Raw genomic sequence first — 15,816 nt, 5'->3', positions numbered from 1 at the left:
GCTTAGGTAATGTGTGTGTGTAACTTTTGCAGTCATTAGATGCTGGCCATCTTTAGAAAAGTGTGAAAGAGGGCTGGACTTTGTGATCTGTCAGTTAGTCTCTAATACACTGAGGTAAATGGAACCAGTTTATAAACAGACTCAAAGTTGTTTTGTGCACCACAGATGGACTTTACTGCCACATCTTCATGGTGCCTGACTGACCACCACAAAACAGCTAGTGTACTTGCTCCAAGAACTTCTCAGAGATTTACAGATTACTTTAAGGAAAAGCATGAATTCTTCTCTTAATATTACATACTTAACTCTGGAAGGACATGTGGAGTTGGAAAAATACAGATGTTTATTTTATAATGACTCTCACAGTCTATCTACTGATAATTTATTTTAATGCTGTTGTCATTTCTGTCATTTACTCAAAGAAATGTCTCCATGAGCCGATGTACATATTTATCGCTGCTTTACTTTGCAATTCCCTCTTTGGGCTTTTTATCCTAAATTACTGAGTGATTTTCTGTCTGAAATGCAAATAATCTTGCGTGAAGCCTGTATATTTCAGTCCTTTGTTATTTATTCAAATGGTGCAGCAGAGTTTGCACTGTTATCAGCTATGGCCTATGACAGATATGTGTCCACATGTAAACCATTACAATACCCAACTCTTGTAAAAATGTCCACTGTGAAAAACTGGTGCAGGGATGATACTAACATACCAACTTACATTGTGCAAACTCAAACTAAATAGAATTTACTGTAATACTGGTAAAATTACTCATAAGTAGTTACAGCTAGATGCATAGCACATTATAAAGGAAGAATATATGATTTTATAGTTAGGCTCCATAATGTATTGCAATGTGCATTCATAAGATTATTTTATACACCATTGTTGTGATGCACTATAACACAGGTTTTGGTATACCTTTTGGTATCAGCCTACTACTGCTCAGTGACAACACTGGTACCTGTTATTACATGTTGCATAAAAAGAGGAAGCAGGTGGTCCTTGAACACAGGATTCATAGGTAGTGCTACTCATTAGTTAATCAGAATTTGAAAATGTACAAATGTTTATAAATGATAGCTCATGTAGTTGTTGATGTGTGTCTTCATTTTTATAAATCATGTAAGTGGTTTCCTCTACATTAATAACAAAACCTTTTATTAATAGACATCGAGATGTACAGCATCAGCTCATGTATAGTGGTTTATTGAAGATATGAGAAGTCAGTCAGAAAAAACATGCAGAGTAGATATCTCAGAAAAGTTACTCATTCTGTTCAGATAGACAATAATGCTCATGCTCATATGCAACTAAACACTTATCTCTCCTTTTTGTCTGATGTTTATTATAATCTCAATTATGTATCTTGAGACATGAAAGAGCAGCACTGGCTGAGTTTCTTTCTCTAGCAGAGTGATGCTAGTTAATCAAGGGAACCTGCATATTACAGTAAATCACAACCACAAGTTTTTGGAGGCTATTCTTTTCTCTCATGGAACCCTTGAAACACATTTGGGAAAGACTCAAATTATCAGCCAATAAAGCAACATATCAATGTGGCAGACCGCAAGCCCTCTCTTTGCTAGTGAGAGTAGCTTTGTTTGTGAGATGTGTAAGTTAGTTTTTTGCATGACTGAGAAGATTATACAGTTAGGGATGTGCAGAAGTTAGAAAAGAGCAGGGCTAGTCAAACAGGGCTCAGACTTGCTGTTAGCAGCTCTGGGTATCTCAGGGAGAGCTAGCACACCTCGGTCAGATACTATGTTTGATGGTAACCCATGGATCCAATCAACATGGTGGAGGAGTAGCCTTGCGATCTACTTAGCAGAAGGAAGTGCTGATAGTGCGATAAATTTGCAGGTTTTGGAGAACAAGTCGACCACCACCATGATTACAGAGTAGCCTTTGGATGCAGGCAACCCTGTGACAAAATCCATTGAGAGGTGGGACCATGGACATAAAGGAATGGGTAGAGAGTAGAGCAAACCTGTTGGTCTTGCCCTAGGTTCCTTGTTATGGGCACAGACTTGGCAGGCTGCTACAAAAGCCCACACCTCCTGTTCCATGTGAGGCCAGCAGAATCACCTTCTAAGTAACTCCATGGTGCAGGTAACCCCTGGATGAGCCATGAATGATGAGGCATGCCCCTACTGAAGGACTTGGGACCTAACAGAAGTGGGCACATAGAGCCTGTCTGGTGGTCCTCCACCAGGGTCTGGCTCTCTCTGGAGTGCATTCTGAATGGCGCCATTTAACATCCACTGGATTGGCGCCACGACCTGTGAGTTGGGGTTAATGATCTCAGAAGAGCAGTCAAGGGATGGATGCTCCCACTGATGGGAGAGGGTGTCTGGCTTGGCATACTTCGAACCTGGTTGATATGACAGGGCAAAGTTGAACCGGCCGAAGAAGAGTGCCCACCTGGCCTGACAAGGATTTAACCGTTTGGCCTGCTGGATGTAGGCCAAGGTTTTTATGCCCAGACCAAGAACTAATGCTTGGCCCCCTCCAGCCAGTGCCTCCATTCTTCCAGGGCTAACTTAACTGCCAGCAGCTCCCTGTCTCCCACATCATAATTACATTTGCCTAAGAAAAAAGAAAAGCCCAAGAAAGCCCAAGAAAGTCATGGATTGTGGAAAATTGGAAAATTCTTCTCAATGTGCTCATCTACTGTACAGCTGAAGATGAGTATATTGTCTAGTAGTAGACGAAAGCGTAATGATCAAGGGCTTCCCTGAAGACCTCATTGATGTAATACTGGAAGACAGCTGAAGCATTCATCAATCTGAATGGCATTACAAGGTACTCATAATGACCCGATGGAGTGATGAAAGCTGTTCTCCATTCATCGTCCTGTTTAATCTGGATAGGGTTGTAAAAACTGAGCAGGTCCAGCTTAGTAAAAATGGATGCCTGCTGCAGTGCCTCAAAGGTGGTATTCATAAGGGATAGGGGGTATCGGTCCGGTTCTCCCACACAGGTGTTGCCCAAGTGAGGGCATGTCCTGACAACAATGCAATGAAGTAAGCCACCTTAGCCAGTAGGGAACCAGGATGGTACCTCTTCAAAGACTAGAAAACATTGCACTAAAAAGCCCTGGCAACTCCCTGGATCCCATGCATACTTTTTGGGAGGGGGTAGTTGAGGTCCAGTCCGAGGGCTCTGTCCCCCAGCGGCCTGGTGTGCTAGTTGAGGGGCATGTGTAGGAGGTGCTACTGCAGGAGCTGCAGGGGGTATTACTGCAGGACCAGCTTCTGCAGGACCAGCCTGCAGGGCTAGGGTTACTGTCTGCAACTGGTCAGCATCTGTTGCAGAACCTGCTCATGCCTACCAACCATAGCCCCCTGATTGACCAGAGCTGCTCATCCTGTTTCATGGTCTGTTCTTCTAGGTTATTATGGCTTAGTCATTTTGTAATGGTGACTCACTCAGAGGGAAATTTGAACCCAGGATTCCCTCTGTATTCCCCTAATGTAACCGAGTGCATCACCAACACAGGCTCAAAGAGAACCAAAATGCAGACCTAATGAGACAAAGGAATACAGCTAAGAAGAATTAATAAGTACATCCTAGGTGGGGATCAAAATGTTGTTTGTTTTTTCAAAGTATTAACAGCTGAAATTTGAGAAAAACAGGATAGGTCTCATGAAGCTAGAGACAGGGAAAAAGAGACACGAGAGAAAATCCCTCTTGTCTCTACCCAAGATACCAGCCGAGTTGTTTGTAAAAGCTTCATACAAAAACTGAGCTAGGCTGAAACTGAGTCTTGCTCTTAAATAGGCAGTCCCACAGGTGTAGTGGATCTCCCCTGATTAGGAGCAGCCCGAACTCTACAACTTTAACACTGTCGGGACTAAGTGCGATTCCCGCTCGCTCAGAGCCCCAACATATGGATAATTAAACACTAATCTGTTCTATAACTATATTTCAGTTCTTTAATTAATCTAATTGCTTGTTCTCATCATAAATGCAAAAAAAAAAATAAAATAAAATTTAGTCAAAAATAAAAGAAAGTTGAATAAAAGACTTCAGCCATTGAGTTCTTTTGGAAGGAAGGAAAAGGCCCTCTTCTTTATTGAGCTTCAGGTGGCAAGATGGCTTCCGGACAGCCAAAGGCAAAGTACAATACAGAAACATCCTTTCTTATACCCTGTTTGGGGGCGATGAAGCAATCACCCCCTCCCTCTCACCTTTTCTCAGTTCTCTTTGGTTCCCATTATTTCCTATTTTTACACTTCAGTTGGAAACCCTTATTTCCAACCGCACCTGTCCTTATTTTTTAAAAAACTTGCCATGCTCAGCTATCCCAGGCTACCCAATTAGCTTCTTGTCTTATTGAACTGGTTCCAAAACTGATTATGCCTGGTTCCCTATCAGCTTACCTCCCTCTTTGAGGGTCAGCTTTCCTTCACAACAAAGTACACTAGATGCTTCTAAACTTCAGGACTTTCTCATGAGAAAATCCCCTATCTTACACACAGCAAGGCCTATCCTTAGTGAGAGGATTAATACACTTTTGTTAATCAACTTTTTAGCTTATAATTATGGATTTCTTATTGATTATAATAGTAATATATTCATTACAATACCACAACACCTAGCTGCATGGAAATTTCTGGCATAATATTCTTAAAAAAAATAGTATTGGCTTTATTTTGTACAATTATATTCTTGTTTTAGTTTGTTTTTGTTTCCAAATACTTGTTCTACACATGTTTCATATATAGACATGTAGCACCACTCAATCAACAAGAAGAATCAAAGGGGACACTGTGAGAAAACACATGTGCCTTCTTTATATGTTTCCCCTTTGTTTTACTAGCTGTATTGTCTTACAGGTGTATTCCAACATTTGTCACCTTACTCCTCATCATCTTCTACCCTTTGATCTTTCCTCCTTCGCCTTCCTCCCCTACCATTTGATGCTTCCCACTTCACCTACTTCTCATCCCTCTTTGCCTCCACTCCTGATCCCAGTATCTCTTAAACCATGTCAGACTATGTGTTCATGGGACTGGTGACAGACTGATGACCAAGCTGTGCCCGTACTTGATTCTCAGCATGCACATTAATAAAATTTGCAATCTGAAGATCTCGTCTTCTGACTCTTCCTGTCAAATTTCTAACAATGGACTCCTCTTCTGAATCTTGGTTCCTCACAACATTTATTTATTGTGCTCTTTTTTAATATTTTTTGCCACTGTTGTCTTTGGCTTAACCCCGATTTTATGTGAAGCTGTTTTGTGACAATGCCTATTGTAAAAACTGCTATATAAATACATTTTGACTTTGAATTAGTGGACTCAAGAAGGGGGTACTGGATTATTGTGGTTTGGGACATAATACTGATCAACCAGTATGAATTATGTATGTGACATTACATGAGTTATCACTTAAATTTTCATTTAAAAGTTGTATTTAAAATGGATTTTTATTTGCTATGTCTTGGGGGCTAATATAGCTGCTGTATTCATGCAAATGATCTGAGCTGCTGTAATACAGGCATAATTCTGCTTGTAATCTCTGCTGCATTTTCTTGAAGTATACTTGTATAGAGGGTTTAATGATAAACAGACTGGTGACATAAGCCACTTCTGGTGACAGTTCACTGTTTTCTTCTTTCCTTTATTGTGTTTCTATTTAATAAACTTAAAATCTATTTTATATATATTTTATATATGTTATTCAAAGTGTCTGTAAGCTACTTCAGTTAACAGGTGTCACTAGCAGAGCATACTGTGATCAGTCTCAGCTCTGAGAACTTTTTTTCTCACATAATATCATGTTTTGCTTTAGTTTTTTCTGTACATATTATTTCAATTGATGTAGCTGAGTCAACTCAGAAATATTTTCAGTTTGTGACAGAGGAAATACAAAAAGTAATTCAAATACTCAGGTAGTTTGTCAATAGACTACTTATCTTTCACGTGAGTCATTTTATTTACTAGTACTTTTACTCATACTTGAGGAAATTGTCACTACAATAACAGTACTTGTAATTAAATAGGGATTTTCAGTATGTTTTACACCCCTATCAGATTCCTAAGGTGGTGTGACCTGATATTAGATGTAGTAGAGTTCCTTGAGTAACGTGACCTTTAGACTGTTTCTAGCTCTGTGGTGGGTGATCACTTTAGGAAGTGAGATGGTGTTGACCAAGGTCATGTGGAGTCATTCTGGATATTGAGGTCACAAAGTAAGACCAAATGGACCCTCTCCTAAGGCAAAAATGGATTCATGTTCTTTGATGAAGCTGGCATATCACTGTGATAATGTTGGTTTTCCTGACCATTTCAGAGACCTCAATGAGGAATTCTACAGCAGGACAGATAAGTAGAGTGGGATTCAATTTTTGTATGAAGTTCAACTTGGAGTAATGAAAGTAGTATTGACATGGTACTCAAGAAGTACATGGTAGAATAAGTTAAATAGAAACAGTAACAAACGTTTGATTAACTTGATGGCATCATGCAGGAAGACTCCCTACTCGAGGGACTCAAGAAGGTTGACTCCCCCCTTGATGGACTATTGCAGGCAAACTCCCTCCTTAAAGGACTCCTGCAAGAAGACTCCCTTTTTTGATAGACTACTGCAGGTAGACTCCCTCGTTGATGTACTGCTGCGGGTACACACCCTTCTTAATAGACTCCTGCAGGTAGAATCCCTCCTTAATGGACTCTCTTAGGCAGACTCCCTTCTTAACTGATTCCTGCAGGTAGACCCCCTGTTTGATGGACTCCTGCAGCTAGACTCCCTCTGTGATGAACTCCTGCAGTTGGTCTCTCTTTTTAATGGACACCCACAGGCAGACTTCCTCCCTAATGGACTTCTGCAGGTAGACTCCCTGTTTGATGGACTCCTGCACATAGGCTCCCTCCTTAAGTGATTCCTGCAGGTGGAATCTGTCCTTAACTGACATCTACAGGTAGACTCCCTACTTGATGGATTCCTGCACATAGACTCCCTGTTTGATAGACTCCTGCAGGTAGTCTCCCTCTACAGTTACTCCTGCAGTTAGATTCTTTCCTTAATGGACACTCACAGGCAGACTCCCTTGTTGATGGACTTCTGCAGGTACACTCCTTGTTTGATGGACTTCTGACTTCTGCAAGTAGATTCCCTCCATGATGAACTCCTGCGGTTAAACTCTATCCTTGATGGACTCCTGCAGGCAGACTACCTGTTTGATGGACACCTGCAGGTACACTCCCTGTTTGATGGACTCCTGCAGGTAGACTCTCTCTTTGATGGACTGCTGTAGGTAGACTCCCTTGCTTTTTTTACAGAGAGGCTAAGAAAGGAGAAGCTGCTGCTACTGTAGTGCTACAAAATAGAAGTAGTATCAGAGGTAATAGTTACCACCAGTGGAAGCTGAAAGTAGTTTCAAGGTGATATTTTGACCTAACCCACTTGTTGCTATCATCCGGAAATGGGAAATGAAAGGAAATGGGTGCAGATTTATGGTGCTTTGAGCAAGTATTTGCCCCCTTCCCAATTTCTTCTAGTCAGATTTCCACTGTATCTGTTTCCTGCAGGTAGACTTCATGCTTGATAGATTCCTGCAGATAGACTCCCTCCTCGATGGAATCCTGCAGGTAGACTCCCTCCTTGATCAACTCAAGCAGGTAGGCTTCCTCCTTGATGGACTACTGTAGGTAAACTCCCTCCTTGATGGACTCTTGCAAGAAGACTCCCTCTTTGATGGACTCCTGCAGGCATGCTCAATCTTTAATGGATTGCTGCAGGTGGACTCCCTCTTTGATGTACTGCTGCAGGTAGAATCCCTCCTTGATAGACTCTTGCAGGTAGAATCCCTCCTTAATGGACACACACAGGAAGACTCCCTTATTGATGGACTCCTGCAGTTAGACTCTCTCTTTGATGGACTACTGCAGGTAAACTCCCTCCTTCATAGACTCCTGCAAGAAGACTCTCTCTCTCTCTGATGGACTCCTGCAGGTGGACTCCTTCCAGAATGGACCCCCACAAGCAGACTGATTCCATGATGGACTCTTGCATGTGGACTTTTCCCAGTAAGGCTAAGAAAGGAGACGTTGCTGCTATAGTAGTACTACAAAACAGAAATAGTATCAGAGATAATAGTTAATAGAGCTGAAAGTACTTTCAAGGCGATATTTTGACCAGATCCCATGGTTGCAGTCATCCTGTACTAATGAAAGGAAATGGGTGAAGACATATACAGTGCTATGAGCAGGTATTTGTCCCCTTTCAGATTTCTTCTATTTTGTGTATTTGCACACTTCAATGTTTCAGACCATCAAACTACTTTTTATTATAATAATATTAGAGTAAGTAAACATAAAATGCTGATTTTAAATGACGGTTGCCTTTATTGAAGGAAAAATGCCTGGCTGCCTTAGTTACTAAATCAACCAGTTAAATAAATTCCATACCAACAGTCAAACATGATGGTGGTGGTGTGATGGTTTGGGGCTGCTTTGCTTCTGCAGGACTTTCGAACAACTTGTCATAATTGATGGAACCATTAATTCTGCTCTCTGCTCTCTATCAGAAAATCTTGAAGGAGAATATCTGCCTGTTAATTTGTGACCTAAAGCTCAAGCACAGTTGGGTTATGCACCAGGACAATGATCTGAAGTACACAAGCAAGTCCACCTCTGAATGGCTTAGAAGAAACAAAATGAAGGTCTCAGAGTGCCTGAGTAAGTCCTGACTTGAATTCCATTGAGATGCTGTGGCAAGACTTTAAATGGGCAGATCATGCTTGAAAAACCTCTGGTGTAGCCGAATTAAAACAATTCTGCAAAAAAGAGTGTGCCAAAAGTTTTCCACTGTGATGTAAAAGACTCATCACAAGTTATCACAAAAGTCACAAAGTGCCAAGGGTGGCACAACCAGTTATTAGGTTTAGGGGGATAATTACTTTTTTCACATGGGTGATATAGGTTTTGAATATCTCATTATTATCAATAAAAGGAACAATCATAAAAAACCTTTTGTGTTTATTTGTGTTGTTTTTATCTTGTATTAAAAGTAGTTGGATAATCTGAAACATGCAAATGTGACAAAATAGCAAAAATGGAAGAAATTGGGTGGGGACAAATTAGCAAAATAGTGGGATACAATATTAATGTAAAAATATTCAAAATAAATTCATATGTAGAGTGACCAATCAGTAAATTAGTCAGTGAACCACTAAGGAATTTGTATCTGTCCAGTAGAGAATTTACAAATACAGACACACAAAGCTGTTGTCCTCATTACAGCCAGTACAGCTACAGTACCTTCACTGTGCTCAGTATCTTCACTTAGATGCATTGAGTTTATGATGACTGACTAAAAACATAAAACACTGGTGTGAGCACAATCAGATTACTCTGACTAACCTGTTTTAGACACTTTTAGGCTACTATATGGAAATTCATGGATTATTTTACAAATGTTACATACTTATCTTTGGAAGGGCATGTGGAGCTGGAGAAATATAGATACATTTACTTTATAATTACTCTCACAGTTTTAATACTGATAATTTGTTGTAATTCTGTTGTCATTTCTGTTATTTACACAAACAAATGTCTCCATGAGCCGATGTACATATTCATTGCTGCTTTACTTTGCAATTCTCTCTTTGGAACAGCTGCCTTTTATCCTAAAGTACTGAGTGATTTACTGTCTGAAATACAGGTTATCTCTCATGGAGCCTGTCTGTTTCAGGCCTTTTGCCTTTATACATATGCTGCATCAGAGTTCGCACTGTTATCAGCTATGGCCTATGACAGATATGTGTCCATATGTAAACCATTACAATATGCAACACTTGTAAAAATGTCCACTGTGAAAAAGCTCTTATTTTTCTGTTGGTTTGTGCCTTCCTGTGAAATTGGCATTTCCATCATACTAACATATCGAAAGCTGTGCAAATTTAAATTAAACAGAATATCCTGCAGCAATTACTCAATAGCTAAATTAAGTTGTGGAGACATAACAGCTATGAATACATATGGGCTTCTTGCTTTACCCATTGCTGTCTGTCCACCTGTGATGTTTGTTATCTACTCATATATTAGAATAATTGACATCTGTTTAAAGAATTCAAAAGAGTTCAGGAGAAAAGCTCTGCAGACCTGCTTCCCACACCTTTTTGTTTTCACCACATTCTCTTGTACTGCATGTTTTGAAGTGATAAACAACAGGTTAGAAGGAAATGTACCTCATATTTTTGCTGTGATAATGTCAGCTGAAAACATGGTCATACCTCCTCTACTCAATCCCATAATATATGGGCTGAAACTGCAGGAGATATCAAAAAGGATTAAGAGACTGATTTGGAAGAGAAAGATGCACATCTTTGCAGATTGAAATTCTTTTTTTTTTCTTTTTATTTGAAATGTATTTTTTATTCCATTCATGATGATTATTATACAAGGAAAGTGCAGGACATTTGGCTAGGATGAAGAAAATCAATTAGAAAGAGACATCTTATTCTACTTTATTTAGATTGAAACTGTAAACTGTAAACTGTATGTTGAGAACGCAAAAGGTGGAACTGGAAGTGGGTAAGTGCAGCACCCGGACAGTCTGTGGCGGCACATAACAAAAACACTACTGGACGAGCGAGAAATCCGACCGGCTCCCTCTGCATTAAAGCCAGGTTAGATCAGGAGTCACAACACAAATGATAAGAAGAGCCATTTTGTCCTTTCAACAAAGTCAAACCTGCTGTCTGCTGTCTGTTCTCAGTCGTTGAGAACCAGGGCTTTCGCGCTATGCTGCACACTTTGGAGCCGAGATTCAGCGTCCAGTCTCGAAAATACCCAGATGAGTGGCAGCAGCGTCTCTGAATGAGAGCCTTCTAGTTCACTTGCCACATCACTTCCATTTGATTTATTAATAAAAGATATTTTAGATATTTAAAGCAAAGTATTTGTAATGATCCATTATGTAAATGTATTATGGACCATTACAAATACTTTGCTTTAAAACTACCAAGTTTTTAGACAGTAGGAAGATAGAAATCCTGTACAGAGGAAAAAAAGATGCATCAAGATGCATCGATAATCGTTTTATAATCGCATCGCAGCCCTCTGAATCGTAATCGAATCGAATCGTGAGGTGTCTAAAGATTCCCACCCCTAATATGTATGTATGTATGTATATATATATATATATATATATATATGTATATGTATATACATATATATATACACACACATTAGCAAAATGTTGTGCTGAATCAGAATATGTTTTGACAATTCATCAACACCTAACAGTACAAAAAGAGTCCTCACTATGAGTAAAAAACTACGCTGTGAAATCTTATTTTGTAAAAGTCTGTTAGGGAGGTATTTTTTCTTTAATCGTGTGAAATTATAATCAGACTCTGATATTGACCCTTACGTGAAACTTAAAGTGCGTTTGCACTTTGAATATTATAACCTTTGTTTTGCTTTACATTCCTTATTTATGTGGTTATGTTTCTTCAGATGAAAATTATGTTGGATTAAATACTCAAATATGCTGCAAATTATGTAAAGTAAAAAAATGTAAATATCATATATCAGCCTAATTATTGTATCATATAAAATGGCTGTGATTAATAAATTAATAATGTAGTGAACATTTAACAGTTTCTACAGTATTGTTTCTGCTGAGCTTTTACAGAGTGAGGCTAATAGTGTCTATTTCTGCCATTTAATTAATTTCTCTATTAATATATATCTCTTTTTTGTCACATTTATTTTGACAATAAAAACATGTTTTAATAAAACAAACAAACAAACAAACAAAAAATTACATACATTGTGTCACAATATGCAGTTTTGTGCAAACAAATATAAAGAAAACTGGAAAGGAATATACTCCACACTTCACTAGCCTTTTATTTTTTTGTCTGATGAAACAAATTAAGGTAACACTTTATTGGAGTGGTACATGATTAATAAATTCTTAACAGATTACCAGTAACACATCAACAACATATCAGTGAAGTAGCAGTAGTGAAGCATCTGAATATACTGTAGCAAATATCTTGTAGATGTTCCATTGAATTATTACTTACATTAAGTAGATCTATTGTTAATATGTTACTTCCATTACGCAAAACCTAACCTTACCCAACCTTACCCAAAACCTAACCCTAACCCTGGCCCTAATCCTAACCCTAACCTTAATAAGCGACGAATTGTCGCACCCGCGAAGCTAAAGTTTTTACGGTGTCCCAGTGGCCGGAGAAAAAGTTAGAAAAATCGGCAAAGTTTTTCTGGTCTCCCAGCGGGCATGAGTTTCAGCGCTAAAGTTTTTCTGGTCTCCCAGCGGCCGGCGGGTTTTTATTTTTTTTTTGGTCTCCCAGTGGCCCGGTTCTCTGTAGCAGCGGTATTAAGGGGTTTAATGTGGGGGAGGGGTGCTTAAGTGTGGGCCATAAGGGTTCGGATGGTGTGCTGGGTTCCTGGAGGCCCTTAGCCCCGGATGGGTTGGAGCGGGGAATCCGAAAAAGCCCGGGGAAGGGAGTTAAGGGAGGTCCGTCCGTCCATCCATCCATCCATCCATCCATCCATCAGCTAAACCGCTTATCCTTCTGGGCCTATCCCAGCTGTCATTGGGCGGAAGGCAGGATACACCCTGGACAGGTCGCCAGTCCATCGCAGGGCAGGTTAAGGGAGGTCGGTAGGGGAAAAAAGGGGCCCTGGAGGTATATGTGTTTTGTGGGCATACGGAAGGGTGGGTATTGGGCATCTCCGGAAGGGAGCGGACTGGGGTGCCGGTCGATGGGTCATTGGAAGCGGGTGGAGGAGGAGAGCAGGCCGGTGAAGTTTGGTGGCGGTGGTATGTTTGGGAGGGCCCCGGTAAAGTTTGAAAGTTTTCCCCGGCTAAAAACGACAAAGTCCATAAAATTCGCCTAGGTGGCACCTCCAGGGTGCATGACCCATCGAACCGGGCCGAAAATAGTGCCCTCTGTTGGGCTACGGGGAGTAGGAAAGCCCCCCCGGAGGAAAAAAAAAAAAAAACGGCAAAGTTTTTGTGGTCTCCCAGTGTCTGGTGAAAAATTTTACCGAGTCCATAAAATTCGCCTAGGTGGCGCAACCAGGGTCTTCGTCCTACTTGCGTATCCGCCCAAGTTGCACCGTTTCCGGTCAGATTCAAACCCGACCGCGGTCTGGAGTGTCTGGTGCGCATGAAAAATCCAGAGGGGTGCCATCGGGATTTCGAGAAGCAGTGGCGACGTGAGTTTTGCTCGGGGTCCAAGTACCGTTATGGACTTAGTGCAATTTTCAGACACAAGTCCAACCAGTCTCCTCCTGCAAATAAACCCGAAAGATGGTGAGCTTTTCTGGGCCAAGTCCTTGGTCCGCTCCGATCGAATGGCATACCCGGCCCGCCAGGGGTTAGGCCACCGTCCGGCGTTAGATACGGCCACTATGGGCGTGTGTGTTCCTCCCCGTCTCTGCGGGCCAGCCTCCAGGGGGGTTTCGGCAACGACGAAGCCCGCCCGACCCTATCCGAGAGAGACTCAGAAGGCCGGTCTTGATCCGCTCAGTCCGTCCGATCGCACGGATGCCCGCACGGCTCGGGCTCGGGTGCTTGAAAGAGGCCCCCCCCCACCTTGTAGCTGGCATTTCCCGTGAATCGAACATTTCCTGGTTTAAAATTACCCTCCGGTCGGAAGGGCACCCGAATCCGACCGTTGAGCTTCCGAGCGCGGCCACGCTCACCCGGCCTCCCCCCAGGAAGCTGGTGTTGCGCGACCCGCGGTGGGGCTGCCGCGGAGATATGAGTTCCTTGACACGGGGGCCCCCGGCGCGCGCGCGGTGTGTTGGATGGCCCTGAACCCCTCTCCGTTTCCTCATGAAGCCAGCATGTAAGCCCCCGCGGAGGGGCGTGCGTGTCACGGCCGTTGAGTTAACCGGGGCGGCCGGCCTGTCCTTCTCCGTGCGCCGCCGACGGCTCCACACTTCTGCCCCCGTTGCAGGACGGCCTCGAACCCCCCATCGTGTTCTCATAAAAGCCGGCATGTGTATGTCACGGCCGTTGAGTTCACCGGGGCGGCTGGCCTGGCCTCCTCGGTGCGCTGTCTCCCTGGCCGGCTCCCACCCCGACAGAGGTTGCTCGCTACCTGGTTGATCCTGCCAGTAACATATGCTTGTCTCAAAGATTAAGCCATGCAGGTCTAAGTACACACGGGCGTTACAGTGAAACTGCGAATGGCTCATTAAATCAGTTATGGTTCCTTTGATCGCTCCACACGGTTACTCGGATAACTGTGGTAATTCCAGAGCTAATACATGCGAACAAGCGCCGACCGTGCTCTCGCTTCGTGAGGGGGGGGAGGAAAGCGGAACGCGTGCATTTATCAGACCCATAACCCATTGATGGTGACTCTAGATAACCTCGGGCCGATCGCGCGCCCTCTGAGGCGGCGACGTCTCATTCAAACGTCTGCCCTATCAACTTTCGATGGCAGTATATGTGCCTACCATGGTGACCACGGGTAACGGGGAATCAGGGTTCGATTCCGGAGAGGGAGCCTGAGAAACGGCTACCACATCCAAGGAAGGCAGCAGGCGCGCAAATTACCCATTACCGACACGGTGAGGTAGTGACGAAAAATAACGGCACGAGTCTCCTTCGAGTCGCCGTGACCGGAATGAGCACATCCTAAACCCATGGGTGAGGAGCCATTGGAGGGCAAGTCTGGTACCAGCAGCCGCGGTAATTCCAGCTCCAATAGCGTATATTAAAGTTGCTGCAGTTAAAAAGCTCGTAGTTGGATTTTGGGAGTGGGCCCGGCTGTCCGCCGCGAGGCGAGCCACACGCCCCGTCCCACGCCCTGCCCGCCGGCGCCCCCCGGATGCCCTTGGTTGGGTTGTCCGCGCCAGGGGGCCCGGAGCGTTTACTTTGAATAAATTAGAGTGCTCAAAGCAGGCCCACGCACCGCCTGAATACCCTGAGCTAGGAATAATGGAATAGGACTCCGGTTCTGTCTTCCATGGGTTTTTGGAACCGGGGCCATGATTAAGAGGGACGGCCGGGGGCATTCGTATTGCGCCGCTAGAGGTGAAATTCTTGGACCGGCGCAAGACGGGCGAAAGCGAAAGCATGTGCCAAGTATGTTTTCATTAATCAAGAACGAAAGTCGGAGGTTCGAAGACGATCAGATACCGTCGTAGTTCCGACCGTAAACCGTGCCGACCCGCGATCCGGCGGCGTTACGACAAAAGACCCGCCGGGCAGCGTTGCGGGAAACCACGAGTCTTTGGGTTCCGGGGGGAGTATGGTTGCAAAGCTGAAACTTAAAGGAATTGACGGAAGGGCACCACCAGGAGTGGAGCCTGCGGCTTAATTTGACTCAACACGGGAAACCTCACCCGGCCCGGACACGGAAAGGATTGACAGATTGATAGCTCTTTCTCGATTCTGTGGGTGGTGGTGCATGGCCGTTCTTAGTTGGTGGAGCGATTTGTCTGGTTAATTCCGATAACGAACGAGACTCCCTCATGCTAAATAGTTACGCGGCCCCCGCGGTCGGCGTTCTCCCCAACTTCTTAGAGGGATAAGCGGCATTCAGCCGCGTGAGATGGAGCGATAACAGGTCTGTGATGCCCTTAGACGTCCGGGGCCGCACGCGCGCCACACTGGACGGATCAGCGGGTCGCTCGCCTCCGCCGACAGGCGCGGGTAATCCTCGGAACCCCGTTCGTGATTGGGATTGGGGATTGCAATTCTTCCCCATCAACGAGGAATTCCCAGTAAGCGCGAGTCATAAGCCCGCATTGATTAAGTCCCTGCCCTTTGTACACACCGCCCGTCGCTACTACCGATCGGATGGTTTA

The 15,816-nt window shown here is 43.3% G+C and overlaps 2 protein-coding genes and 1 non-coding gene across 3 annotated transcripts in view; 2 read left to right on the top strand and 1 right to left on the bottom strand.

Annotated features, from left to right (window-relative positions):
- LOC118805159 overlaps nt 1-15,816 on the bottom strand; it is a 1,027,118-nt gene that overhangs the window by 980,977 nt on the left and 30,325 nt on the right. The gene's annotated exons all lie outside the window — the stretch shown is intronic.
- Nucleotides 9,371-10,527, top strand: LOC118805152 (olfactory receptor 6N2-like). Its single transcript, XM_036565766.1, has one exon. The coding sequence runs from the start codon at nt 9,410-9,412 to the stop codon at nt 10,346-10,348; it is 939 nt and encodes a 312-aa protein (XP_036421659.1). The 5' UTR covers nt 9,371-9,409; the 3' UTR covers nt 10,349-10,527.
- Nucleotides 14,097-15,816, top strand: part of LOC118806267 — a 1,866-nt gene continuing 146 nt past the window's right edge. The window contains exon 1 of the ribosomal RNA XR_005007103.1: nt 14,097-15,816. This exon is cut by the window's right edge and continues 146 nt beyond it. This is a non-coding gene — a ribosomal RNA (18S ribosomal RNA).

The sequence above is a fragment of the Colossoma macropomum genome, unplaced genomic scaffold, assembly GCF_904425465.1.
Source record: "Colossoma macropomum unplaced genomic scaffold, Colossoma_macropomum, whole genome shotgun sequence".
In the NCBI taxonomy this organism is placed as follows: Eukaryota; Metazoa; Chordata; class Actinopteri; order Characiformes; family Serrasalmidae; genus Colossoma; species Colossoma macropomum.
Note: the sequence above shows the minus strand (reverse complement) of the source record. Positions and strands in the feature narration are given on the sequence as shown.

What these genes read in the sequence shown, in the direction of transcription:
- LOC118805152 (XM_036565766.1), top strand. Translation starts at nt 9,410, where the DNA reads ATGGATTATTTTACAAATGTTACATACTTATCTTTGGAAGGGCATGTG.